The following is a 25,622-nucleotide window of genomic DNA, read 5'->3' on the forward strand; positions in this document are numbered from 1 at the left end:
AGCTAGCCAGCCTGGTTTGCATAGTTAGCTTATTAAAAGACTGAAAAGGTGCACTGAACCCAGCACAGACAGTATAACAGTTTTCATTTCATTTCATTTATTTATTTATAAAGCACATTTAATAACAACAGGGAGCTGACCAAAGTGCTGTACAAAATAACAATTAAACAATGACATTAACAACAACAACAGGTAAGAAAATTAAAAGAAAATTTCGATAAAAGAATTGGTAACTCTCATGCAGTTTCGAATGTGTTTTAAGATGAGATTTAAAAAGAGTAACAGTTGGGGCCTTTCTAATGTGGAGAGGTAGATTATTCCACATTTTCGGGGCCACTACCGCAAATGCCCAATCTCCTCTATGAACCATCCTAAACTTATGTAAGGTAAGGAGTAAATGATCACTTGATCGAAGGGCTCTAGAGGGCGTATAAAGCTGCAAAAGGTCAGACAAATAGTCCAGTGCCTGGCCATTTAGCACTTTATAAGTCAAAAGTAAGATTTGGAATTTAATTCTAAAACGCACTGGAAGCCAATGAAGGCAATCAAGCACCGGAGTAATGTGTTGGTGTTTCTTCACACGAGTCAAAAGGCGAGCTGCAGCATTCTGTACCAGTTGGAGCCGGGCCGGGCCGAGCTGGACTGACTGACACCCACATATAGTGAATTGCAGTAATCCAGTTGAGATAAAACAAACACATGAATTGCTCGTTCCAAGTTTCTAAAAGATAAAAAAGATCTCACTTTGGATAGGAGCCTTAATTTAAAAAAGGACCGCTGGACAACTGAATTAATTTGTTTCTCAAATGTAAGTTTGCTATCCAAGAAAACCCCCAGGTTTTTTACATGCGTTTTAACAGCACATGTTAGGTTACATAAGTCCAAATCTGGGGCATTGAAATTACAACTTGGTCCAAAAATAATTACCTCAGGTTTGTCCTCATTGAAGGTAAGAAATTTGAGGCCATCCAGGTTTTAACTTCGTCAAGACATTTGACTAGCGATTCCATGGGTGTGGAGGTGAACCGAAGATAAATCTGGGTGTCGTCGGCGTATGAGTGAAAGTAGATGTTATGCTTCCTAAAGATTAGGCCTAAGGGTAACATATAGATGGAAAAAAGAATTGGACCTAATACGGAACCCTGCGGGACACCACAAGTAAAAGAAATAAAATCATCATCACGGAAAAAGTCCTCTCGGAGAGGTTTTATGGAGCCGCTGTGATGCCACCAATTGGTTTGTAAATTCCTCTTAAGGAACCAAGGAGAATGCAAACATAATAGAACATGACCCTGCAACTCACTCAGTCCACAGCCTAAATAATGACTTACAAGATGAATTTATGTCTCAGTCACAGGTTTCTATTCGTCACTGTATTAACTTTGTAGAAGTGACAGTAAAGTAAAACTGCCAAACCCCCCTTTGTGATAAATATGTCACAATCATATGAGCATGCCGTGTCCCTCTTTTTCTCATTATTCTCATTATTTCAAAAAATCTTGATGCCGTGGTCAAAATGCTCAGGTTGAGGCTTTACTAACAAACAGGTGATGTTACAGTTGCTGTGTTCATTTTTATCCAGTTTATGTTTTTCCCCTTTTGTTGTTCCCTCTTTGTGAAAGGCAGGAATGAACAGTGACTTAGCACGAGTGCGAGTTGTCCTGTACCGATGTGTATTTCTGAATACGTATTTGTGTGTTGGAATAGCTTGAAGGTTCCACTGTGTGTTTTTGTGGTCCACTAGCTCAGGATCTCCTGTAGGGCACATTACCAAGCAAAGAGAATGACACAGCTAAAGCTGGTACAGTCTGTGCAGTCCTCTAGTAGCTTTCCTATCTGTCGGCTTACACTGGTCATTGCTTCCTTTCTAATGGGAAATCGCAGCTTTCTAGGTGAATGTAATGGTTTGTCATCAGATCAGTAATGTAGTAATGTAGTGTTATGTAGGCCATTGTTTAGTTTCACACTGGGTCAATAAGGTTGATTTTAAATCTGGGGACGATAAGGGTGAAGTAAGGAGGCGGAGAAGGCGAACATAGGGATGTATTTTAAGAGAAAAAGCAGTAAATAAAGAAAAAAATCTAACAAAGAAATCTAATGCACAGCGGCCTCTCTACCACCACACCGTTCATTCAGTCAGGTTCAGACTAAACACGTATAAGTGATAGGCATTCTGGGAAAGTATCCAACCATCTTTCTTATCAGGAGCAGACTTGGGCCAAATTTAATCACTCAAACAAGCCGCATCATTTTAGCCAGGCACCGCTTGTCCCACTGGCAGAACCCTCGGCTTCACACAGCGTGTTCTCTGGTCATTGTGTTGGTGAGCAGCAGATGTGACACCATTGTGGATTTCTGGGATTGATTTTCCACTTTAAAGCACATGAAAGCATTTTTCAGCTGTTAGCCTACATTATAGATGTTTTTATTCCTCAGTTGTGGGCATAATAGCATATTGTCATAAGAGGAATAATAGGCTTTATTGCACTAAACAGCATTCTGGTAAGGAGGAATAGAAAGCGAGCTATTTATCCTCATTACTATCTATAAATCATTCATTTCATGTAGTTCAATTTTTGTGCAGACAGTAATTCAGGGATAGAGGAGCTCTCTCTAGGGAAATTTAACAGGTTCTGCAGAGCATGCATGTGCACTCTACAATACAGTTATAAGCTATAAATATCCCTCGTGATTCAGTAGAGTAGTCCTGATGACCTAAAGCACACAAACAAACACTTGCGGTAGAATGCTCGCACTGCAAACTCTAATATTGTCCACTGACAACAACAAAAAACAACAGATTTTCAACATGTTTTGCTAAAATTTGCAATTACTCTTCATCTTTTAATTGATTTCCTCCATTCTTACTTGGCTGTGATTACACACTTTCCCCTTACTTGTGGAAATGTGCTCGTGTGTCTGACAGATCTCTTGACTTGGCATTTTTTCTTGTTGCTTAGAAACCAACAAAGACATGTCTCCGTCCTTGTTGAAGGACAAAAATATGGCAGAGCAGTGTTTTCCATGAACCTTCTTCAGTATCTGTTTATGATATTCAGCATATTAAACTGAAAATATTACATTTGGTGTCATATTAGACTAAGGATAAATGTTACTTATTGTAAGAACTACTCACAATCATTTTAATGTTATCTGTGGCTGTGAAGACGATATTGTAAGCTTTAGAAATAACTTTGATCATATAGCTTTGAAGGCATCGAGGTGCTTTTAAATGGTGCTTCAGAGATCAGAGTGAACATTTAAGTTTCAATCATATTAGAGAATAAAAGTGAGGCTCGCTCAGTCTCACTTGTCACAAAATTTACATTTTATTGACGATAAACACTAAACTTCGTCCATCCATTCGCTTCCACTTATCCTTTTCAGGGTCGTGGGGGTCGCTGGAGCCTATCCCAGCTGTCACAGGGCGAGAGGCGGGGTACACCGTGGACAGGTCGCCAGTCTGTCGCAGGGCTAACACAGAGACAGACAACCATTCGCACTCACATTCATACCTATGGGCAATTTAGATTAATCGATTAACCTATCCCCACTAAAAAATATCAATTATATAGAGCAAAAACTACTAAAACTAAATTCCTAGATTACAGAGTATTAATTACAGACAGTTTGCAAGATGATGTAAAGCTTATTTACTGAACAGAAACAACAACAGGGAAATTTTCTTCACCATATTTATTTGAAATAAAATGCGATATTTCACTTTTTCTTTTCTTTCCTTCTCTGAGTCGTGCACAGCAGTCAAACGCTGTGTGTGTCAAAAGGAGCGAGTGAGTCAGGACTGCATCTTGCATATTTGCCTCATTCACTTACTGCCAGCTAACGTGTGTTTGTGTGCGAGGTCTCGTGGTGACTGAAGGTTGAGACACTGCATGCTGCTTCTTATTTATGTCATATTTGGGGCATTTTTGTGCTTTGGGGATTATTATTTATTCCTTCTGGGAGTACTGTTGTGGAGGGATTTTTTTATTGAATGAATTATTCGGCATGCTCTCAAACACTTTGGATAAAAAAGTAGAGAAACTAAAAATAAATGAAATGTCCCATGCATCAGCTGCGATGTGCTGTTTTGACGATGCACATGTTGAACAGTCCTCTTTGTCTTTTCTCTCCCTTTGTCTGGCTACAGTATCAATCCCGTGGTGAATGATTGCCCTCTAACACACACACACGCTGACAGCTGCATGGTAGTGGATTTGCTGCAAGTCTCTCTCCATGGTACTGAAATCCCTGATGTGACTGCCCAGGCCACCCATCTGGCTGAGACGCAGCATTTGGTGTATATATCTGTGTGTTTATGTTATTCATAAGAATATTGCTTCTTAGCTAATAACCATATTTCTGTTCAACCATAACTGACAGAAACATTGAGGATGCCGCACTCGTGCTTAAAATTATCTAATTAAAAATACACATTAATTAGAATGACTGACATAAATAACTCATACAACTCGGTTATTGGTTGTTCCTCTCGACTGTGTTTCTGCACGTTTCGAGCATGTTCATTTACCTCCAAGGGTTGCTCTTTGACTCTGAAAATGTAATCGAGTGTATATCCTGCATTAGCTTTACGCTACATTATCATCTATAATTAAACAGCTCCTGTACAACAGATTAGTCCCCCTGTTAATGATGAAAGTTTTCATAAGATTAATTGCTGCTGCAGAAATAGCTCCATCCTCTGACCTCCTGGGTGTAAAAATAGATCCTTGCTGTATGCATATACACACAAATACAACATCACACACCCAGAGCACCTCCCCTGACTTCTCATTAGGGACTCCAGCAGACAGGGAAGGATTTTCGGGTTACACAAACTCTCACACTGCTGCAGTGGTGGGTTTGTTCCCTTTGCCTGCTCCTCCTCCTGTCGCCCCAGGGATGAATATCTATAGAACCCATTGTCTGGACTTTGTCCACTGAGACACATACGAGTGTGGAGCCTCAACACTTCTTGCAGTCTGTGATTTTCAGTATAAAGATCCAAAATGGCTGCCCATGAGTGACTCCATATTAATGTGATCCTGAGGAAACGATATTAAACTTTAATCTTCTCCACTTGATTGCCAATTAGGACACAAATACTGGGGCGTCACTTTATACATACAGCTCATGTAATTATCATGAGATTTAAAACATGTCGAAAGATTGAAACAGGTCTTTTTTTGGTGTTAAAATGATCCCTGTAGCAGAGAATAACATTTGGCCGGGAGTCTTTGATCCAATTCTGCACGATGCACTTTCAAGCAATTAAAAGGAGCTTCTCAAGAAGATTGTAATGTGATGCAGGGAGATGCATTTTCCTGGAGGGAAAGCCTCAGAGGACCAGAACCTCTTTTCTTAAAATCTTTAACTGAAATCTCCTACTAATTTCTTTGGAACTAAATGCTGTGATAAAGGGTTTTGTCCGGGCCAGATTTTTACTTCCTGTCCTGCAGAGCCCAGCTGTTGCCGTGAGGCCTGCTCCGAGATTGCCGGGCTCTCATCCGAGCAGAGAATGCAAGCTCATTCAGTCACACTGTGCCTAGAATTAATCGTCTGTTTTGTTCCAGAGGCCCTTCCTCTTAATCATTCACTACAATCACACTGTGGCTCTCTTGAGACCGAGAGGGGGCACCAGGGTGAGTGCACAAAGGAGTATGAAAAGAGAATGATGAAATACACAGAAAGTGGTGTGTACAGAAGGAAAATAATAAAGAAATATAATACAACCTTTCTTTAATAGATACATGTTGCCGAGTGTTTTTTAGTTTACGGGGCATTTTGCCAGACCGATTATTGCTGGCATTTCTTCATATGCTAACTGCTACACTTGTAATTCAAAGGCATAATAAAGAGGTCTATTGAATTTGCATTAACATGCTCTCTGAGGAGAGCGTGAATGAAAAAGCTTCTATTTAACAGACTTACAGCATGTAGATTAAAAGTGGGTTACACTGACAGATTGGAAAATGTGCCTGTTGGCCATAACTGCAACTGAACTGAATTTAACCTTTAATTCCACTTTATTGCTTACTTGATAATAAGTATCCATAAAGAGAGAAACATGTGGTTCATAATTATTTTTTTTTTACATGTAAAAGCACAAATTAATTTCACCTCAACACAGCAGGAGACTGCCCGCTTAGCTCGTTAGCCACAAATGAAAAGAAAAGACAGCTGCACTTTAGGCTCATGTCTTTTCAAAGTAATGGATGCTTGTGCCTAATAAATGATTCATGACAAACAGAGAAAATATTATGATGATGAGATGGGATTGGGAAGCTTACATTATTAAAACATGTAGTTCAAAATAAATGGCTTCCTATTTAAATTGCATGGTCAGTTTGAAGAGTCAGTAACCATACAATACAGTATCGTCTACAGCAGCGGTCCCCGGGCCACGGACCGGTCTGTGAGTCGTTTGTTATCGGGCAGCGAGATTTGAGGCTCGGGTGTGAAATTTATGGTTTTCAGGGTTTTTATAGTTTATTTTTTTTATTGTTTTTATCGTTAACTCGGTTTCCCTGGGTTTTTTCCCGTGTGTTATGACTAAAGCTTCCTTTTTTTGGTGCCGGTACTGGTTTTATTTTGTTGTATTTATCCGCGACACCTTAAAGGTCAGCCCGTGAAAATATTGTCAGACATAAACCGGTCCGTGGCGCAAAAAAGGTTGGGGACCGCTGGTCTACAGCATCCTGTGGCGATTGTAAACCATAAAATATTTTTCAGATGATCCATTTTCTCTCACAGAGGTTTCTGCAGGCGCCAAAGTCATTTCTCCTGATGGAAAGGGGCAAAAGGGAAGCATGGTTTATTGAATCACTAAAACAGTTACTGATGTTCCAGTCATGAAACTCACACATGCATTCAGGAAACCTTGACCGAGAAATAGCGCTGAACTGGAAACACTGGTCTTCCCCTAACAGTGAATGTGTGTTTGCTAGTTTACCACTTTGACCCAGCAGGCCCGCTGTGGTTGCCATGTTTTTTCTGTTGATACCTGCTTTGATTTTATCATGACACGCCAGCTCTCAGTGTCGTGAAAACCTGTGTCAGGAAAATGGGAACACTGTGTCTATTGATCTGAGTGAAACATCACCCACATCGACAGACAGCAGGTATTCTTAAGGGCCAGCCCCTGCAAGTGTCCCATCAGTGCTGCCAGTGGTCAAAAGTACAGCAGCACTCGGCCTAGCACACACAGCTGGGAGAGATGTGCAAGATTTCCGAGGCAGTGTGTGCTAATCCCTTCCATCGCTTGGATTATGATGCTGATGCTATTTGACAGGATTTGGATCAGTGTGATTTTAATTTTGACTTTACAGAAATACCGGTTTCCTTTTCTTCTTACCCTACCTCCCTCCCTTTTTTATCTCTTCAGGCATTTGGCCAGGCTTACACCAACCAACGGAAGGTGGCAGAGGATGGGGAGACCAATGAGGAGACACTGCTGCAGGAGTCCGCCTCCAAGGAGGCCTACTATATGGGCCGCCTGTTGGAGCTTCAGTCGGAGGTGACGCTTAGCCGCTCTGTGGCGTCCAACGCCCAGTCAGAGAATGAGCGGCTCAACGCACTTGTACAGGAGCTACGAGAGGTGAGTTTGTCAACACGAGGAAAGCATGCAGACGATTTATTACTTCCTAAATAAAGAAAAACAGGAAATTGAATCTACTGTGTGTGTAAGAAAACTGCATTTCACTTTTTTATATATTTCTGCTTATGTCAGTAGTATTTTGTCACCAACACCTAAAATTCTCTCTATGAGATGTGCACATTAGTTGTTTTGAAACTTGAATGCATTTGGCTTGCAGCTGGCTCTTGACTGAGCGAGATACAGTAAGAGTTAACTGCATGTAAAGCCATCTTATAGTTTTTATGATCAATTCTTGAGTCCAAACGGATTGTTTTCCACAGTTTGACTAGTATTTCTTTTATTCTACATTAACTAACATGAGACCTATGTGTTTATCAAAGATCAAGAGGTTACTGTGACAAACTAAAAGGTGTCATGCCTCACACAGAATAATAAACGATATGCATATGTGCAAAGTGTGTATTTATGCAAGTATATATGTCTGCAGCAACTGTGTTGGGCAGTACCGGAGTTCGAGCAGGGGTCAGACACTGCGGCCACGACCCCATTGTGGGGGGCAAATCCAGTGCTAAGCTGGGATATAAAGTGAAATGCCCTGAGCTCGGCACATGTGTAGGGACAGAGTACCAGCACTACGCCCACAGGACACACTCTCATTCACTAATTTGGTCAGGCAGTGCTGTGATGTTCGCTCATTCTCAAAGTTCACAAGAAGTGAAGATATTGATGGTGCTGGAGCATGTGGAACAAAATCAACATCTCAGCTGTAATTACCTGATAAACCTTTACACACGATGAGTTGTTCCTATGCACAAATGCCTCATGTCTGAGTCATGAGTGTGGCGCTTTGATATATTTATGAAGTGCCTTCTGCTGTTTTTTGAAGTCCTCATTTGCACATGTGATGCCAGTTAATGAACAGGATTCCTTTCATCGTGAGAGGCAGGTGCTGCAGTGACATCGAGCGCTTCATTTACCACAGAGCAAATCTAATTAAAAGATTTTTGTTTTACAGATTTCAAGCAACCTAACATATACAGGTTTGGGGAAAAAGACACTGAGTTAGTTTAGATAGATGTCTGTTGTTAGAGTTACAAGTCAGAACATGAGAAGTGATAAAGATTGCCACATGGGTTAAAATCAAAGTGCACTTTAAAGCCCAAAAAAGGAAACACAGGCCTAAACTTTAAATTTGTAAAACTTTGCCACAACAGCAGTGATGGCAGGGATGAATGAACACAACATGGCTGGGCCCCTGTTGTGGGTACCATTGTATGATGACTTTAACAGCCGCACTTCGTGCTGTGAACAGCTCTGCCCTGTGGCGGGCTCAGTGCCAGTGTTGTGTGCCGATCTGTCCCTGACCGTAGGGTCTGATTGCCCCCAGTATTATTTGGCCTTGAATATCCTGCACACTATTAATAAAATGTATTTTGACAACATGTATCACAGAAAGCTTATATTCATGTTCATACATCAACCGCAAATGTATTTTGTGTGTTTTTGGTCTGCTCTATTTTTTTCTTTTTACAGTGTTTTAGCCAGTTTTAGCGTAAAAGTGCTTTCAATGTACTTGCAAAACAGTCCAATTGTGCCTTTGTGGGATTTCCCCATTTACACCATTAACTTTTATATAATGGGAGTTCCTGTCAGCTAATGCACAAATCAGGAGGTTCAGTGTAGACCTGAGGTCTTCAGTTTCAGGTTTTTTGCCACTTCTAAAAGTAGCATCGTATTCACTGCCAATGCGTGTAGCCACCCACTCCACCCACAAAGTCTCTGGGTCAGCACTTCTGCCATATGTACAGAGAACTGCAGGGGAGCTGCAGGCAGCTCTGCAGCAGCAGGAGTACACACATGCGCAAATGCACTGTAACATTATTTTGTAGCCTATACTACAGACTCTGTCCACTAGTTGCATTGGGCTGCAAACATTTACACACAACTGTGTGTGAAAATAAGATATATAAAATATATTTTTTCATTTTTGTCTTGATATGTAAATATCATCTAGTTAATTTTTGGGAAACAGCAGAGAGTGTTTCAGCGCATGTACAGTAGAGGTATGTAAAAAAAATAGCTTTTGAGAAAGTCCTACCTCAGTGTGCAAAGTCACGTCACGTCTACATGCATCAGCATTATGAGTCTGTGCATGTCATGCAATCTTAAGCTGACGGGACTGTATTTGATATTGACCTTGTTTACGTGGGCACCACTTTGCCTGTTAGGGTTTAATCATATTCAGCATATTGGATTTACATGCTAGCTATCCTGGTTACTGATCACTGCATGTTGTTTGGGTTAGCATCTGTGATGGTTATGAGAAGTCTATTCTTAATTCCAGTAAATATCATCTTAAATTAATTTGATGTAGCTATTATAAATTTGGCCACAGTGGCTTGTAGTCGGCTCAAGACGTGTTGCAGATTTATCCCAACCAATGAGACCTCAATGAGCGGAAAGAGTGATGGGAACTGTTAAAAATGTCACCGCTGTTTTTCCTCCTCCAGAGTAACGAGATGCTCGAGCTGCAACGGAGCAGAATGAGGGAGGAGATCAAAGAGTACAAGTTCAGAGAGACCCGGCTGCTTCAGGACTACACAGAGCTGGAGGAGGAGAACATCACACTTCAGAAACTGGTGTCCACACTCAAGCAGAGCCAGGTTGGTACGAAGATCAACAGTTTGCACACTAATAGCTTCTTATTTATGTGTCATTGTCGTGTAGAGTTTCACTCTCTAAATGTATTTCTCAGATTTAAGCGTATCTGTGAAATTGCCTATTAAAGATCTGTCATCACTTTCAGTGATGCATCAGCAATCGGTGGCTCAATTGATTTTAATGACTCACACTCGTGTCACCAAAATGTACCAGTGCTCTCAGTGATCTCACAGTGTTTCCTGCACAGTAACACGAAGTCGTATTAGTTTAAACTAGCTCTAGACACGTGGTTAGATGAAGTCGAATAGAGATCTTAACGGTTATATTAATTTCAAAAGGATTTGTTTTTTACCAGCTGTTTACAAATGTGTTAAAATAATTCTTTTCCTGTTATCACGTGGCCTTTCTGTGTCCCTCAGGTGGAGTACGAGGGACTGAAACATGAAATTAAGGTGCTGGAGGAGGAGACTGTCCTTCTGAACAGCCAGCTGGAAGACGCTTTGCGCTTAAAGGAAATCTCTGAGGGTCAGTTAGAAGAAGCCCTGGATGCCCTCAAGACTGAGCGCGAGCAGAAGAACAATCTGAGGAAAGAACTAGCCCATCACATCAGCCTGGGTGACAGCGTCTACGGCGCAGGGGCCCATCTGGCGCTAACCGTCACCGGAGTTGAAGGCCTGAAGTTCCCCGAGGAGAGCAACGGCACTAATGGCAGCACCATCCCTGCTGCTAATGGCAACAATGAGGATAACAACCGCTGCAACGGTCACTTTCACGCTGGCTCTGGGATGGCTAAGATGAACGGGGACTACAGACCCGGCCGAAAGGGAGATGGCCTTCACCCCGTGCCAGATCTGTTCAGCGAGCTCAACTTGTCAGAGATGCAGAAGCTTAAACAGCAGCTACTGCAGGTAGGTCATAAGAGAGAGCGCCTTGGAAATTTCACTGAAAGTTTAAAGTCCCACATGAGCCCCGAGCCCAGTTTGAAATCAGAAAATCGTTGGGTCACCGAATCTTTATTTTCAAGGACACTGACGTCACTTGAACGTCACCGAGGGTTTAAATAACAGCGCTGAAGGGGGTTGAAATTAGCTTCAAAGAGCAGATTGCAGGACTACCATATTGATCTCCCTTCCCACAGTATATTTTAGTTTTTAGTGTGAAGACTGATGGAGTCTGAAGGCATTCATTTAAGGTTATTGTCATTTGAACCCTGTACTGACATTAGAGATAGATGAGAAGTGGAGAAAGACTAGAGGAATGACATCACAAATGTTCAGACTCAAATCGAGGCCCTAGCGCTCAGGGCGCCCATCTGGTAAGTGCTTTTTAAGAAGCATGCTAATGCACATTCAGTGTCTGTATCATGCATTATATATTATGTATGCTTTCACGCATGTTATGGAGGGAGTAGCTTTCAGTATGCGAGAATGCAGCTGCAAGACAAAGGCCGAGAAAGGCAACAGATTTATGCCAAAAGTGAAGGAAACTGCTTTGTACACTTTTATTTACACCGCAATTAGTTCCTGCTTAACGCTGTGAAAAGCTGCTACTGTATACAAAGAATGTAAAAATACAAAATATATATAATATAAAATATATAGGTGAACTAGCTTTCACTTAAACCCACTTGAGTACAAAACACACTCATCGTGGAGGATGGTATACAGAATGTTAAGTGACAGTGAAACCACAGAGAGATCAAACTCGTGCTAAAAGCAAATAAAGTCATTACTGTACATCTTTTATCTAGCTGGGCACCAGCAGGGAGGAGAAAACTAGATTAGTGGTTGCTCTATTCACAGTGTGCCTCTCGCTGTAAACACAATTACTCACTAGCTAATTTTCTCTTTTGAGTTGATCTGTCTGGGAAAGACCATCAGCCTTATAATGTCCAGCTGAAGTCCAGTTTTCATTGTGTTTCTTCTGGAGTTGTCCAGAGTTTCTTATAGTTCAATCTCAGAACTTGAAAATCAGATTTATTGCTTTAACTCATTCACTGCCAGCCATTGGCAGTGAATGAGTTAAACCCATTGACTCATTCACTGCAATTGACGGCTATAGACGTCAATGGCAGTGAATGAGTTAATATAGTTTAACGTGTCGTTCTGGAGGACGTACACAAAAATGACATTGCACTGGAAAGTACAAAAAGAAACAAATTTAATTTTGTATTTCTGTCGTGCAGGTGGAGCGTGAGAAGGCAGCACTGCTCAAGAACCTGCAGGAGTCCCAGACTCAGTTGCAGTACACACAAGGTGCCCTGACTGAACAGAATGAGCGCGTCCATCGTCTCACAGAGCGCGTCAACGCCATGAAACATCTCAATGGAGACAAAGAGCTCGATGATCCAGAAGAGAGTGAGAAACCTAATGGGGGGTCCTCATCCCCAACGGCCAATAGCCATCATGATCTCGATATCCACGGTTTTAAGATTCTTGAGTGTCGGTACAAGGTGGCGGTGACCGAGGTGATCGACCTAAAAGCAGAGCTCAAGGCCCTGAAGGAGAAGTACAATCAGGCGGTGGAGGGACAGGGAGACAGCCATGATGATGGCCGGGTCCAGGCACTGACTGAACAGGTTTGTGCAATATTAATCCAGTTTTGCTGAAAGTAAAACTGCAAACGTACTCACTAGGGGTGCAACGATACACAAAATTCACGGTTCGGTTCGATACTTTGGTGTCAGGGTTCGATATTTTTTCGATACAAAAAATTTTCATGCTTTTTTAATTTGTCGTTTATTAAAATTATAAATATATATTTTAACTCAAAAGTACAGTTTTTAAATGTAACGTTGCTGAAACAACAAAGGGATAAAATAATAAATCTATCTGATCGAGAAATCCCTCATCTTTGGAAAAGAGAGTTTATTACAGAGAAATGGCTCTTTCCAAAATAAAAGCTATACTATACGCTTCTTCTGGGCTATATTCTCAGCAGCATATTAAACATATCAGGTCCCCATAAGGAGAATCCTGTGCTAACGGCTGTCTAAATGACTCGGGATGATGTCGGATGTTCCCACTAGTGCTGTCAGCGTAAATCTGAAATGACGTTAACGCCACAACACGGCAAATCTCCGTTAACGAGCTACCGCGGATCGCCCCGTGCATGGGGCTGGACGGCGTCAGCACGTTAACGAGCTAACTGCGCTAACACAGTAGTTCCCACCCATGTAATTGAGCATTGCGTGGCACATCCAACATACTGTTTTACTTTAGTCCATGACGCGCTTACCTTCAGGGTCATACTTCACATGAAAACCAAAATAGTTCCAAAGGTCAGATCTGAATGAGGGTGGGGGAGGTTCAATTTGCCATGTTGCAACGAGCTTAGCTTCTGTCTTGCTAGCTTGCGCTGTGCTCAGTGGATCTGCGCTCGACAGTGCAGCCTAGGCGGAGTAGTCGAACGCAGATCCACTGAGCTCTCAACACAGACAGCATCGTCAGAAGAAAAGAAATAAATTAAAAATGTTGTATTGTTCGATACATATGCGTACCGAACCGAAAGCACTGTATCGAACGGTTCAATATCGATGTGAGTATCGTTGCACCCCTAGTACTCACCGTTTGTTTGTTTGTTTGTTTGTTTGTTTGTTTGTTTGTTTGTTTGTTTGTTTGTTTGTTTTCTGAGCAGGTAACACAGTTGGAGCGAAGTTATCGTGAAAGCCGGGAAAGGGTTGTAAGCCTGGAGGCGGAGCTCCGAGCAACTGCGAGTACTGCCTCAGAGAGCCAGGGCATGCTGAACGCTGCCCAGGATGAGCTGGTAACCTTCAGTGAGGAGTTGGCGCAACTCTACCACCACGTCTGTCTGTGCAACAACGAGACACCAAACCGTGTCATGCTGGATTACTACCGCCAGAGCCGAATCACACGCAATGGCAGCCTCAAAGGCTCGGAGGATCCTCGAGCTTTGCTCTCGCCTCGCCTGGCGCGACGTCTTGCGGCAGCATCGGCAGCCTGCTCCTCGGAGTCTCCGCGCAGTTCCACAGACTCCCCATCCAAAGATGCCCAGCATAACGAGACAACAACTCACAACCCAGCAGACTCCTGCCACAGCAGCCCTACCCGCAACTACACCGGCTCCCCGGTCATCGGCATCTCTCCTTGCCCATCTCCGGTACCTTCAGACTCAAGTGGGGACCTGCGGAAGGAGCCGATGAATATCTACAACTTAAACGCCATCATCAGAGACCAGATCAAACACCTGCAGAGGGCTGTTGACCGCTCGCTGCAGCTGTCCAGGCAAAGGGCTGCAGCTAGGGAGTTAGCACCCATGCTTGACAAGGACAAAGAGTCCTGCATGGAAGAAATACTAAAGCTCAAGTCCCTGCTTAGTACTAAGAGAGAGCAAATAGCTACACTCAGGCTGGTGCTCAAGGCCAATAAGCAGGTAAAATCTTTTGTTTGTTGGATTCTGGCACTTATTTCATTTTTAAAAAAAACCTAAAATGCATTTTCTATTAACATTAAATGATTCAATTCAAATCGCCCATCTTTGCAGACAGCAGAAGTTGCGCTGGCTAATCTGAAGAGCAAGTATGAAAATGAAAAGGCGATGGTGACAGAGACCATGACGAAGCTAAGGAATGAACTGAAGGCTCTGAAAGAAGATGCAGCCACCTTCTCTTCTCTCAGGGCCATGTTTGCAACGAGGTGAGAAGGGCTCAGGAAATGTGGCACAGCTAAGATGAGAAAGCAAAGTGTTCGGTTAAAACGTAGAATTTGCGTATAAATGTTGACTTGTGGCTACACATAATCCTGCTGTGTGTCTGTTAATCTCCCTGTAGGTGTGATGAATATGTTACACAGCTGGATGAGATGCAGAGGCAGCTAGCGGCAGCAGAGGATGAAAAGAAGACGCTGAACTCCCTCCTCCGAATGGCCATCCAGCAGAAACTGGCCTTGACCCAACGCTTGGAGGATCTGGAGTTTGACCACGAGCAGACTCACCGTACCCGTGGTGCTAAAGTGCCCAAGATAAAAAGCAGCCCACCCAAAGTAAGTCGCAGAGGTGTCCCCACAATTTCTTCCAACCCTACCAGCCTCCACAGCCACTTCATCATCATCACTCACACCCCGAACACCACTGTGACCCTTTGTAATCTTCCCTGTGTAGAGCTAACCTCCCTCATGTTTGTTTGTGGCTTTGTGGATATCAGCCGTACCTTCACCTCTGCGTCACTGCAGTTACTCCAGTTTCTCTCTGGAGTTCGAAGTCGTTGGTAGATCCTAAATGCCTAGCCCTACGCTGTTTTTTATCATCATTTCCACACCCAACACCAATTTTCTTCCCAGAAGCCTCTAGATTAGGTGGAATAGGAGAGGTGGTATCACGTGTCTTTAGTTTAGAAATGCATAAGGCACCCCGGTGCACTATCATGCAACATCTGTGCCCATGACACATCACAGGGAAGATTCTTTATGAAATACCAGATAACAAATCTGATATTAGATATCTTTTCTTCCATCTAAAATCCTGCTGCCATAAAATATGACATCATTCCCCAATACTAGGAAGTGTTTCAAAATGACAACAAAGCAAAAATGGCTTTATTTTTAATGACTCACAGCCCCTCACTGTGGCAGATTCAATGAATTACAGCTGAGATTTTTCCTTACAATTTATTTACACCATGACTTAAGTTGTCCCAGGTTTTTGACAGGCTCAGACTAGTAGGAAAACCAGTCAAGCATTTTCTCCGTGTATTCCTAACCCCTCTTTGGAAAAGGGAAAGTAAACAAAAGAATTCTTTGCTACAGCACAATCCTCTTTGCGACGTAACCATTTCTCAACACTAGATGGCGGTGTTTGATCAAATGTGTTTCCCTTTTGAAACTGCAGTCAATTGCTGTTGGACCTTTTTCTCCCTCCTTTTGACTCCGAATTACAGTCACATATATTATAAATAAGCCAATTTAAACTAAATGTTTTTAAAAAGCAATGTGTAATCTTCTACGTGTTAAATGAGCGAGTAAACAAGACCTCAGCAGAACTGGTGTAGTCCAAAAATACAATGCCTATATGCAGCGGGTGAGGTAGAGTAGGATTATATTTTTAGCTTTTGTTTCACTGTACGCGTCCTTGTCTTTTTTTGCCCTTGCAAATCAATATAATATTGTATTGGCAAGTGTGTGTGTGTGTGTGTGTGTGTGTGTGTGTGTGTGTGTGTGTGTGTGTGTGTGTGTGTGTGTGTGTAAAAGTGTCCATGTCTCTGTCTCTTTGGGGGTTTTGTGTTTTCTGCTTCCAGCACAGATTGTCTAGCTGTGCAGTGGCCGGTCCTGATGAGACTGGGCAGTCACTTGAGCTATACTCAGTTTGGTTTCCAGTGTGCTATTGATCTATAGTAATGTACTGAGAAAAACTGACCGGGATCAGCCTGGTGCTTCACCCTAAAAGTCACGGTAACAGTAGAATTCAGTGTCTTTGTCTCTGACGAGGTCTTCCCTTGTCTTGTCCACCCTGTTATCTCTGTCCTGTTGTCTAACCCCGAGTGTCACCACTTTGTATATTTGTCTAATTTATCAGTTTCTTGTAGATTGTCAGCAGCCTGCTGCCTCAGTACCGCTACTCTCCCCACAACTAAGGCGAGGGAGAGCCTCCCTAGTACGCAGGTAACAAGCTGTAGAACCTGCTAGCAGTAGACTTACTAATATCTATCTATCTATCTGCATACAATTCTATCAGTAACATGTCACATCTTTGTCATATAAAGTGACTTTTTCACATTTTTAGTTGGATTTGTTTAGTAGCAGCAACACCTGCATCAAGATAACTGAACCTGCATGATCCAAATATTAACCTTTACATTAAGTATTATGCAAACCCTTGTATTCTGGAATTAATAGTTCACACTATGAATTATTTGTCACTCTGCATGAGCAGTTTTGCATGACCATTTTGTATCTATACATGCTTTTCTGACAAGGCGAGGTTTTCACTGGAAGGAGGGTCTGTTAACGTATGCTCTGCACAATGCTATGTTGCTAGCAGGCCAATGAAGAGCTGATCCAGTGATGAATATGAGGGTCTTCTTTTTTCAGTTAGGCTCTACTGCTGATGTTGTTATTACCTCACGTTATAACCCTGTTTTGATTTCTCGATGTCACCGTGCACCATGTTGTTTCTGGCCTGGTTTAAGTAGTTGACTTTCTAAAAGTGCACATATTTCCTTTGTTCCTTAACTTAAACAATAAGACTGACACCACTCTGTCTGTGCACCACAAATGAAGTTGTCACTATCAGTTAGTTAGCACTAGTTAGAATAGCTTGACATAAAAACTGGAAACAATAGCTGGCCTGGCCACGGCCAAAGAAAAAGAACGACATTAGCAAATGAATTTGTTTAATAGATACAATAAAGGAGTTTAAGTATGCAAACTGTAAAGTTCAGATGTAACCTGTACTACTAATTTTTCTAGCTTTTGATAGAGCTGAATAGCTGTTTCCAGTATTTATGCTAAGCTAAGCTAACATGCTGCAGTGGGTATCAGATGTAAGTGGTATCGGTATTAATCCACATCTAAGCATGTTTTTTTCTTCATGCTTACATGTGGAAGGAAACCGTCTCATGCTCCATTTTTGCATTTTATATTTGGAATAACCTTTTTCACACTATTCTCTTCTCATGTGTCTTTGCCTCCTTTCAGTCCTAAATTTCTGGCAGACCACCAGGAACACCGAGCAGTCCTGTCCAGCAGCAGAAGCCTTCTCTCCCCTTGCGACCCTCGTAACTGTCTGGCCCAGCAGCCCCATCCTCCTGGCACCTAACCACGCTGGTCCTGCTCAGACCTCAGTCTGGAAGCAGTCCTGCAGAGACACAGACACACTGGACGGGGGTTCCCTCAGTTTAGCTCCCCTCCACCAAGCAGTCCAACCGGGTGCTTACTGGGCTCTGTGATCTCACTGAGCACTACACTGCCCAGCTGTGGCCGGCCTCCTGGTTACCTGGGTCGTAGAAGAGGAGCAGGACGCTTCCTTCATCTCTGGAAGTGACCTACTGTCCTGGAAACACAAAACAGAGACCTGACCTGAGGCAGAAATGCCAGTGACAACACACTGAAATCTGCCGCCCTGTTTCTCCTAGTATTTATTTATAATTTATTCACTCTGCCAATTATTTATTTCTGATATATTTATTACTTGTATATTTTTGTGTGTTTTCCTTTTTTGTCATTCTGCGAGATGGAGCTCAAAGACAGTTTTCCTGCTGTGATGAAGACTTAAACAGTTTAGCACATTCACTACTGTATATGTATATTTGTTTCCCCAAAAAACGAAAACAAACAAAAGCAGAACGTCTTCTTTTGAAAAACTTAAGGAAATTGAAATATTAGATTTTACCAGCATAATAATCCCCAAAAACTCACATATATCATTTTTACAAAGGGGTGTTAGCAAATATGGTTTTTGTAAACAGGCTAATGAAGGTCTAGATTCAAAGAATAAGAATATTTTTCATTTTGTTGTTGTTTTTATGATGGCGAATTTAATTGTGTTTTGAATCATCAGTAGTCTGGATGCTTGTGGACTATTTTATAACTCCCTTTGCTTTGATTTTTGTAATGATTTGCAGCAGACTCTGGTGATGTGTTGTTTGTCTGTTACATAGCTCAGGTCTCTCAGAGACCGGGGTAGGTGAGTGGTTGGGTGTTTGAGATCAAGACTAGGGCTGTTGGGCTGAGGTTTTTATTTTGCTCTTTGAATTGCACAGGTTTAAGTGACCGTGGAGTGAACTGACCTCCTTTTTTAACATTAGCTAAGGACAGAGGATTCCCCAAAGGTGTGCCTCCTCTTAAGTAACTGTCACCTTCATCATTGTAATCTCACCATTTTCTTCAGAAAACTTTTATTATTCACATTAATACCCCTAATTATGACATTAAGAAAAATGTTAATCATGCTGACATTTTCCATATCCGAGCTTACGCTGTTCTCAAAACATCACCTTGTTCAGCTTTCTCTACATGCTTACTCCATACAGTATGGAGTACTGTTCAAGCACAATTCTGCACTATGCATTAGAGCAATACAGTTGCCCCTGTTTCAGACTGATCTGGGTAAGATTTACCAAATCTTTTAACCATTTCCGTCATCATGAACTAACCAGCAGGATAAGAATGATAAAACAGCAGGAGGAGTGTTGCCGATTTTGATGAAGGAGCACTATTGTCAATTTTCTGTGTAAAAATTGAGACATTGTTGCTTTTGAAACACTGAGATGGGCAGTTTGTGGAGTTTGTTGCATAATTGAAGTCCCATATTTCTGTACCGTACTTGTCTGGTACACTCATAATGTCTCTGATGTTAGATACAGTTGTTTGTCACATGGATATGGAAGGGATAAATTAAAACTACATAGTCAGTATTAATCTTGTAATGACAGAACTTCTGTTACAACAGTAACAACTGAGTGGATGCTGTGTGTGTGTGTGTGTGTGTGTGTGTGTGTGTGTGTGTGTGTGTACATTTGTTTGATTTATCATTGTTAGATTGTTACTTTGCAACTATAGAGCGTTGAAAACATTTGTGGTCCAAAAGTAGCTTCTGCACTCATGCAGGCTCATCGGTGACCTAACTCTCTTGGTTTGTTTGCACAACATAGCTATGGATGGAGAGAGACTAATCTAAAAATGGAAAAATATAACATGGTTAAAAAGGAATGCTAGCAGTATGCTGTACTGCGGTGGGTTTTAAAGTTTCTCCACCACTTAAAACGGTGTTCAATTGGCTTCACAACTAAATAAAAGATGCCCTTGGATTTGTATGACTTTGCTTCTGCGTCTGTTTCTCTGCCTTGCCATTTTTAATGAGCTACACAAAACTAGACTCCACGAGACTTCCTGTAATGATGGTGCCTGTATTCCTGTGCTCCTACAGACAACACAGAATAGGTTAAAATGCTAAATTATACTATAGGACAAAATCAGTGTGAGCCAGTGTCATGCCTAAAGGGGTGACAAATATTTCCTAGAGTCCAATGCAGTATGCGGTCTGCCGTTTAGTAAGTGCCACTGGTAATATTGCATATTATTATAAAAAATAATATATAAAAGGTAACAGCTAAAAAATGCATTATTAGTTTATTATTATTATTATTATTATTATTATTGTTGTTGTTGTTGTTGTTGTTGTTGTAACTATCAATAAAGTTAGCTTTAGCTTGACATTAAAGTGATATGCAATCACGAATCTATAATTAGGAAAATGAATGGCCTATTCTGCGTAATGGGCACTTTCCCCTTTTTTATTTTAGTTCTGTATGAGTAGCCCATTTTACACTGTGTTGCTATTTAAAGGATCTAAAATGACCGTACATATACACACACAACACTGCTCTGTTTTTTGTGTGTGAGGGAATAAAAACCGCACAAGTCGCTGTAAGGTGGTTTAAAAAAAAACAGGCTTCTGCTCCGCTGACTGGAGAGGCGGGTGCGGCTCGGGAAGCACCCAATCAAGGTGCCATTGGAGGGAACTCACTGAATCAAACCGAAAGTCTTTCACATAGGTTTTCTATATTCATGAATATTATTATTAGGTCTGTTTACCGAAATCCAGCGCGTCTTCAGTGCTGCTGACTGACCCGGGCAAACAGTTGTAAGTGGCGCTGCGAAGCTGGACGTGGTTGTGAACTTGCAGCGAGGAGGGGATCGCGTTGCTCAACATTTTCGTGGTTATTCTTGAAGATTGAAATTCCTGTCACTTAAGTATCCGAATGCTTGAGCGGTCAGAGTCTCGGGGGGAAATGGAGAGCTTTAACAGAGTGGCTTTTCGCAGGAAACCGAGAAGTCTGGACGCCACGCAGCGACGAGAAGCAGGTGAGGGTTTGTTTTTTAAATTGTAGGGAACATTTTGATGATTAGATGTAGGCTACAATCCCAAAGCCACTCTGAGAGATTCATTTCTCAACTATTATTTTTATTATTTATTTTGTGCGACTTTTTTTATCCAACTTCTTAAATATTTAATATGTCTTCACAGGAACCACTAGAAACATTAAATACGCTTTCATGTGCAGGTACGAATGACTCAGATCGTACCTTATGACTTTTTTAGTTGTCACATAGCCGTGATGTGTTTTCCTCAGTCCGGTTGGGTAAGCGTGGAATGGCCAGGCCGTGACACTCGGCACACCTCCGTTACAGCCCCGTGTTTACACACCACTGCTGAAGTGCTGGCTGATCAGCAGGTATGAAGGGTTTAAAGGCAAGACCCAACCTGTTGTGTAACCATCTGCAGGCTGGAGGGCATGTTTTTTCTTTTTTTCTTCCAAATAACCACAGTGAACAAAAATTAGTAGGCAGTCATATGACACTGCCTGTACACACACCTCTCAGGTGTTCCTCAGAAGGTTTCTGTGCACTTTGTATCTCAGCTTAACATTTCAAATGCATTAAAAAAATCTTGGGATCTGTGACCAAACAAACTTCCAGATGACTCTTTGCAGAACCCCGACCTGGCACTTGTGACTGAAAGTTTGCCCGGCTCGCTAATCCAGTTTTACATTTGAAATTACTCTGAAAAAGGATCCAAATGATTATTACAATTATGACTGGGCAAGATCAGCTTAGACTTATCGCCTTATCTTGCAGTCCTACTGCATGCTTGTGCAAACATGCAGCTAAGAATACAGTACTCCTAGTTTGATGTGAACTTTGTTCAGTGATTATCACTACATGTATGAAGAGGGAAGGTGGCTTCAGATCATAAAATCTGCCTGTCAGTGGACCGCTCCTGTTACAAGTCCACACCTTTAAGGTGAGGAAGTGAGCTCAGTCCTAAAATACCCAAAAATATTACCAAGCATTGAATCACCCTGTGTTTGCAGTCACTTTTATACGTTTATAATCACTTCCCCTTGTATTGCACAATGTCGCCATATACCAAGTTGTCTATGCTTTATGTAAAACTGCTTTTATGATAATAGGCCAAAGGATAATAACAAAATGCAGCACTGAATCTGAGAACTGAGCAACGCAGGCTGCTGATGTGGTTAATGTGAAGTCTTGGCTAATTTCTGGAAGAATTGATTTGATTTGTCATTTTCCATCAGAAGAGGCTTTAACATCTTACCATGAAAGCCAGCCGTCATTCTCACTGCCAGTTTATTAGCACCGAACAACAAATCTGTCATGCTGGTTCTGTCACAGTAAATTTAACCTGCACATGAACTGTGATCGCTCTCGGGAGTTAAAGCACTGAATCGAACTAATACGTATGACTTAATTGCCCCTGCTGCAGTTGTTTCTTCTGTTCAACTTGATCCAATATGACTCTTAATGATCCAGCATTTTTATTATGCCTGGCTGAGCCTGCATTTCTTTGACTGCGGTTATTTTCTGGCTTTCAGCAGAGACACGGTTTTAAACTTTTAATCATCTGTTACGCTCTACTTCCATTCACTCAGGCCAGACGATTCACTAGCTTTGGTATGAATGTGGATTCTAAGCCATTATTTTATTCTGAAGGACAGACGTTGCAGTCGTTTGTGTCAGTTTTGATCACGTCACTGGGGACAAAAGGTCAGGAAATAAACTATTAGGTCTGCAAGTTTGTTATCCTTTGAACCTGTAACACATTGTTACCATGTCAGCCCTTTTTTGTCGTGTCAGTGTAACGGAGTTGGATTGCACCATGTAAATATCTTTGGATACCATCATAACCTTCAGAATATATCTGTGTATGTGGGCCCATGTCTTAGAAACGTCTCACAATGATCTACACGCACAGTAAAATGAATTCAGTGGAGTCCAAATAGCTTCACAGCACGTCGGTTTATGCTGATGTGAACACAGCCGTATCAGTCTCCAACAAAGGGACTGTTTTGTTTTTTGTGTGCTAAGATAGAAGCAGTGGGACTGTATGAATCAGCAGCTGTGTGGCCTGCTAGCCTGCTGTTGCCGGTATTGTTTTTGCTGCACTGATGGCCATTCATGCTGAGCTGAACTGTCTTACTGTCCTCCGCTGGCTTTAACTCTCTTCAGCAATGGTTCTCTTGTACAGTTGAGTTCACGGTGGCTCAACAGTGATTAGTTTTTTCTATGACATGCTTTGCTGAACCACATAAGTAAACACTGCTCATAAATCATATGTGTGGTTATGGAGAAGCATTGCTTCATGTGTGATTGCTATTTGAATGATGAAAGCGGCCAGTCGCAGCCCCCCACCACACCCACTTCTGTGGTTACACCATAGTTAAAATCTTGTAAATAAAATGTGATTAAAGAGTCTTAACGGCTTAGATTGGAGGAAAAATCCACATGTACCATGCAAGAGTCTGAAATAATGGCCTTTATTTCTTTATATTTAAACTAACAAGAAGCTGGACTTGCTTTCTGAAGGTCTTTCAAGGTTGTTGGGTTATTTTGTTGTTGTTTGTTTACTCATTTTCAGCCCCTTCCTCATACCTCACAAGTTTCAACGAGCTGATTCCTAAAGAGCTATTAAATGCAATCTTGACATGCTGTGCACTACATCCTTACAAATTTTAAGGAAACCTGACAATGGAGGACTAATTAAGAAATGTTAGCCCTAAAAAAAACTATGTACAGCAGATGAACACTATCTGAAAGTCACATTATTGACAAACTGGAAAACATCCAGCGAAAATCTGACACAGACCCTGAGATCCATCTGGCCCTTCAGTTGATCCATGTAGTGTTCGCTAAAGCCTCTTCAGAAATGCTCTCAGTGGATGATGGCTGTCAAGAAGCCATCATTAAATAATCAGAATCAGAAAGACTTTATTTATCCCCAAGGGGTAATTAAGATACAACAAAGCAGCATGACATTGAAGATAAGGACAAACAATAAGAGTGAGATAATAAATACACAGAATATACAGTATATACACAGTTATAAAATTACACAGTTTTAAAATTAAAGTGACTGAATAGGTGAATAAATAACTGCAAGTGACTAAAAGTGAATAAAGTGTCGGCAGTATAAAAGAGTGTCGAGTAGTTCTAGTTAATAAGCAAAACAAGGAGAAGATGAGGTATGCAACATCACACAATAGCTGGACCGAAGAGATAAAACCTCCATGAGCCCAAATTTGACATTTGTGGTTCAAATTGTCGTCGGTACAGTATGTATGCAAGAGGCCGGGAGAGATGTGAAACAGTGTCTACAGCTATCTGTAATACATGGTGGAGGCGCTGCCATGGTTTGAGGCTGCACTTCAGCCAAAATCAAAATAGACTAAATTATAAATGGCAGGAGCTTCGTGTTTAGCGCAACAATGAGCCTAAACACACTGCCAGTGCAGTAAAAGCATCTCGCATGGACCGGCCTCCCCAGAGCCCGGACCTCAACATTACTGAAGCAATGAGGAGTCATCTTGACAGAACAAAAGGTAGCCAACATCGAAAGAAGATCTTTGAATGTTCTTCAAGAACCCTGAAGAATTATTCCTGCAGACTACTTAAAGAAATGAGACAAAGGCTTGCACAGGTTCAGGCTGCATCGAAAGAATAAAGGTGATCATACCAAATACTGATTTTCAAGCTCGTTAGAATTGTACAAAAAGGTTTTTTGTCTTATTTATTGTATTTCCATGTATATTTTCATATGTTTTAATAAATCGCTTCACCTATTTCCTGTTTACAGTATAAGGAGTGAGGTGTGCCTGAGCTTTTGCACAGGACTGTATGTGTGCACGACTCCAAAAGTTACGATTTTTATAACAGCAGCTCAGATTATTAATTTATAAAATAATATTTTATTGAAAATGTAGCTAATAGGTTTTTGTAATAACTAAAAAAATTAATTGTTTTTTGTTTTTGGAGTAGTTACGATACCTGCTAACAAGTAAGATCATTTCCTCAGGATAACGCAAAGAACTTAAATGTGGAAAACGTGAATTGCTATGAGATGACTACAAACTGTTGAATAAAAAGTATTATTCTGATTTCGGTGCAGGTGTCACAGTACATTTGTTTAGCTCCAAGCATAGTTTGGTGGCCTACTCAACACCTCACAGCTGATCTGTGATGTCAGACTTTCAGTTTGAGGATAAATATTTTATAAACGTAATAAATGAATATCCACCCTCAAGCTGTCCTGAGGTCTGGGATCAAATGTTGAATTAATGTGTTTTTAAAAGTTCTTTTTAATTGGTTTCCATGGATACTTTTGTCTGGTATTTTTCCATTCACAAGTTTGTTATCGCTTTGTTCTTTGGAAAAAGTCACGAGAATCAGGAGGAATCTCATCAATTTATTGATTTTTTTTTTTTTTAATCACTTGACTTTCAGGACATCGTCTGAGATGTGTTTTTCCATTTGTTATATTCACTGGCATGTTAACATTGGCGTGAAAATGTTGTACAATAATATTTAACCACTTGCCAGGTGTGTATGTATTT

General features: G+C 41.3%; 2 protein-coding genes across 5 annotated transcripts in view; both read left to right on the top strand.

Annotated features, from left to right (window-relative positions):
* bicd1a (bicaudal D homolog 1a) overlaps positions 1-20,286 on the top strand; it is a 31,923-nt gene extending 11,637 nt beyond the window's left edge. The window contains exons 2-10 of one of the 4 annotated variants that reach the window (XM_082541412.1): positions 7,385-7,597; positions 10,108-10,260; positions 10,678-11,166; positions 12,444-12,836; positions 13,895-14,650; positions 14,762-14,913; positions 15,048-15,258; positions 16,787-16,872; positions 17,908-20,286. In XM_082541412.1, coding sequence (XP_082397538.1) covers positions 7,385-7,597; positions 10,108-10,260; positions 10,678-11,166; positions 12,444-12,836; positions 13,895-14,650; positions 14,762-14,913; positions 15,048-15,258; positions 16,787-16,872; positions 17,908-18,028 — 2,574 coding nt within the window. In that variant the 3' untranslated portion in view covers positions 18,029-20,286. Of the gene's footprint in view, positions 1-7,384; positions 7,598-10,107; positions 10,261-10,677; positions 11,167-12,443; positions 12,837-13,894; positions 14,651-14,761; positions 14,914-15,047; positions 15,259-16,786; positions 16,873-17,907 lie in introns of those variants that run through there. The other 3 variants (XM_082541413.1, XM_082541414.1, XM_082541415.1) reach the window with 3 other exon arrangements.
* Positions 20,287-20,694: 408 nt separating this feature from the next.
* The window catches only part of LOC309711243 (FYVE, RhoGEF and PH domain-containing protein 4-like), a 55,501-nt gene continuing 50,573 nt past the window's right edge, over positions 20,695-25,622 (top strand). Inside the window, exon 1 of the mRNA XM_082541417.1 lies at positions 20,695-21,075. Within this exon, the coding sequence (XP_082397543.1) occupies positions 20,973-21,075 (103 nt within the window). The 5' untranslated portion in view covers positions 20,695-20,972. The remainder of the gene's footprint in view (positions 21,076-25,622) is intronic.

Source organism: Aulonocara stuartgranti, assembly GCF_965226115.1.
Source record: "Aulonocara stuartgranti genome assembly, chromosome: 7".
NCBI classification, from domain to species: Eukaryota; Metazoa; Chordata; class Actinopteri; order Cichliformes; family Cichlidae; genus Aulonocara; species Aulonocara stuartgranti.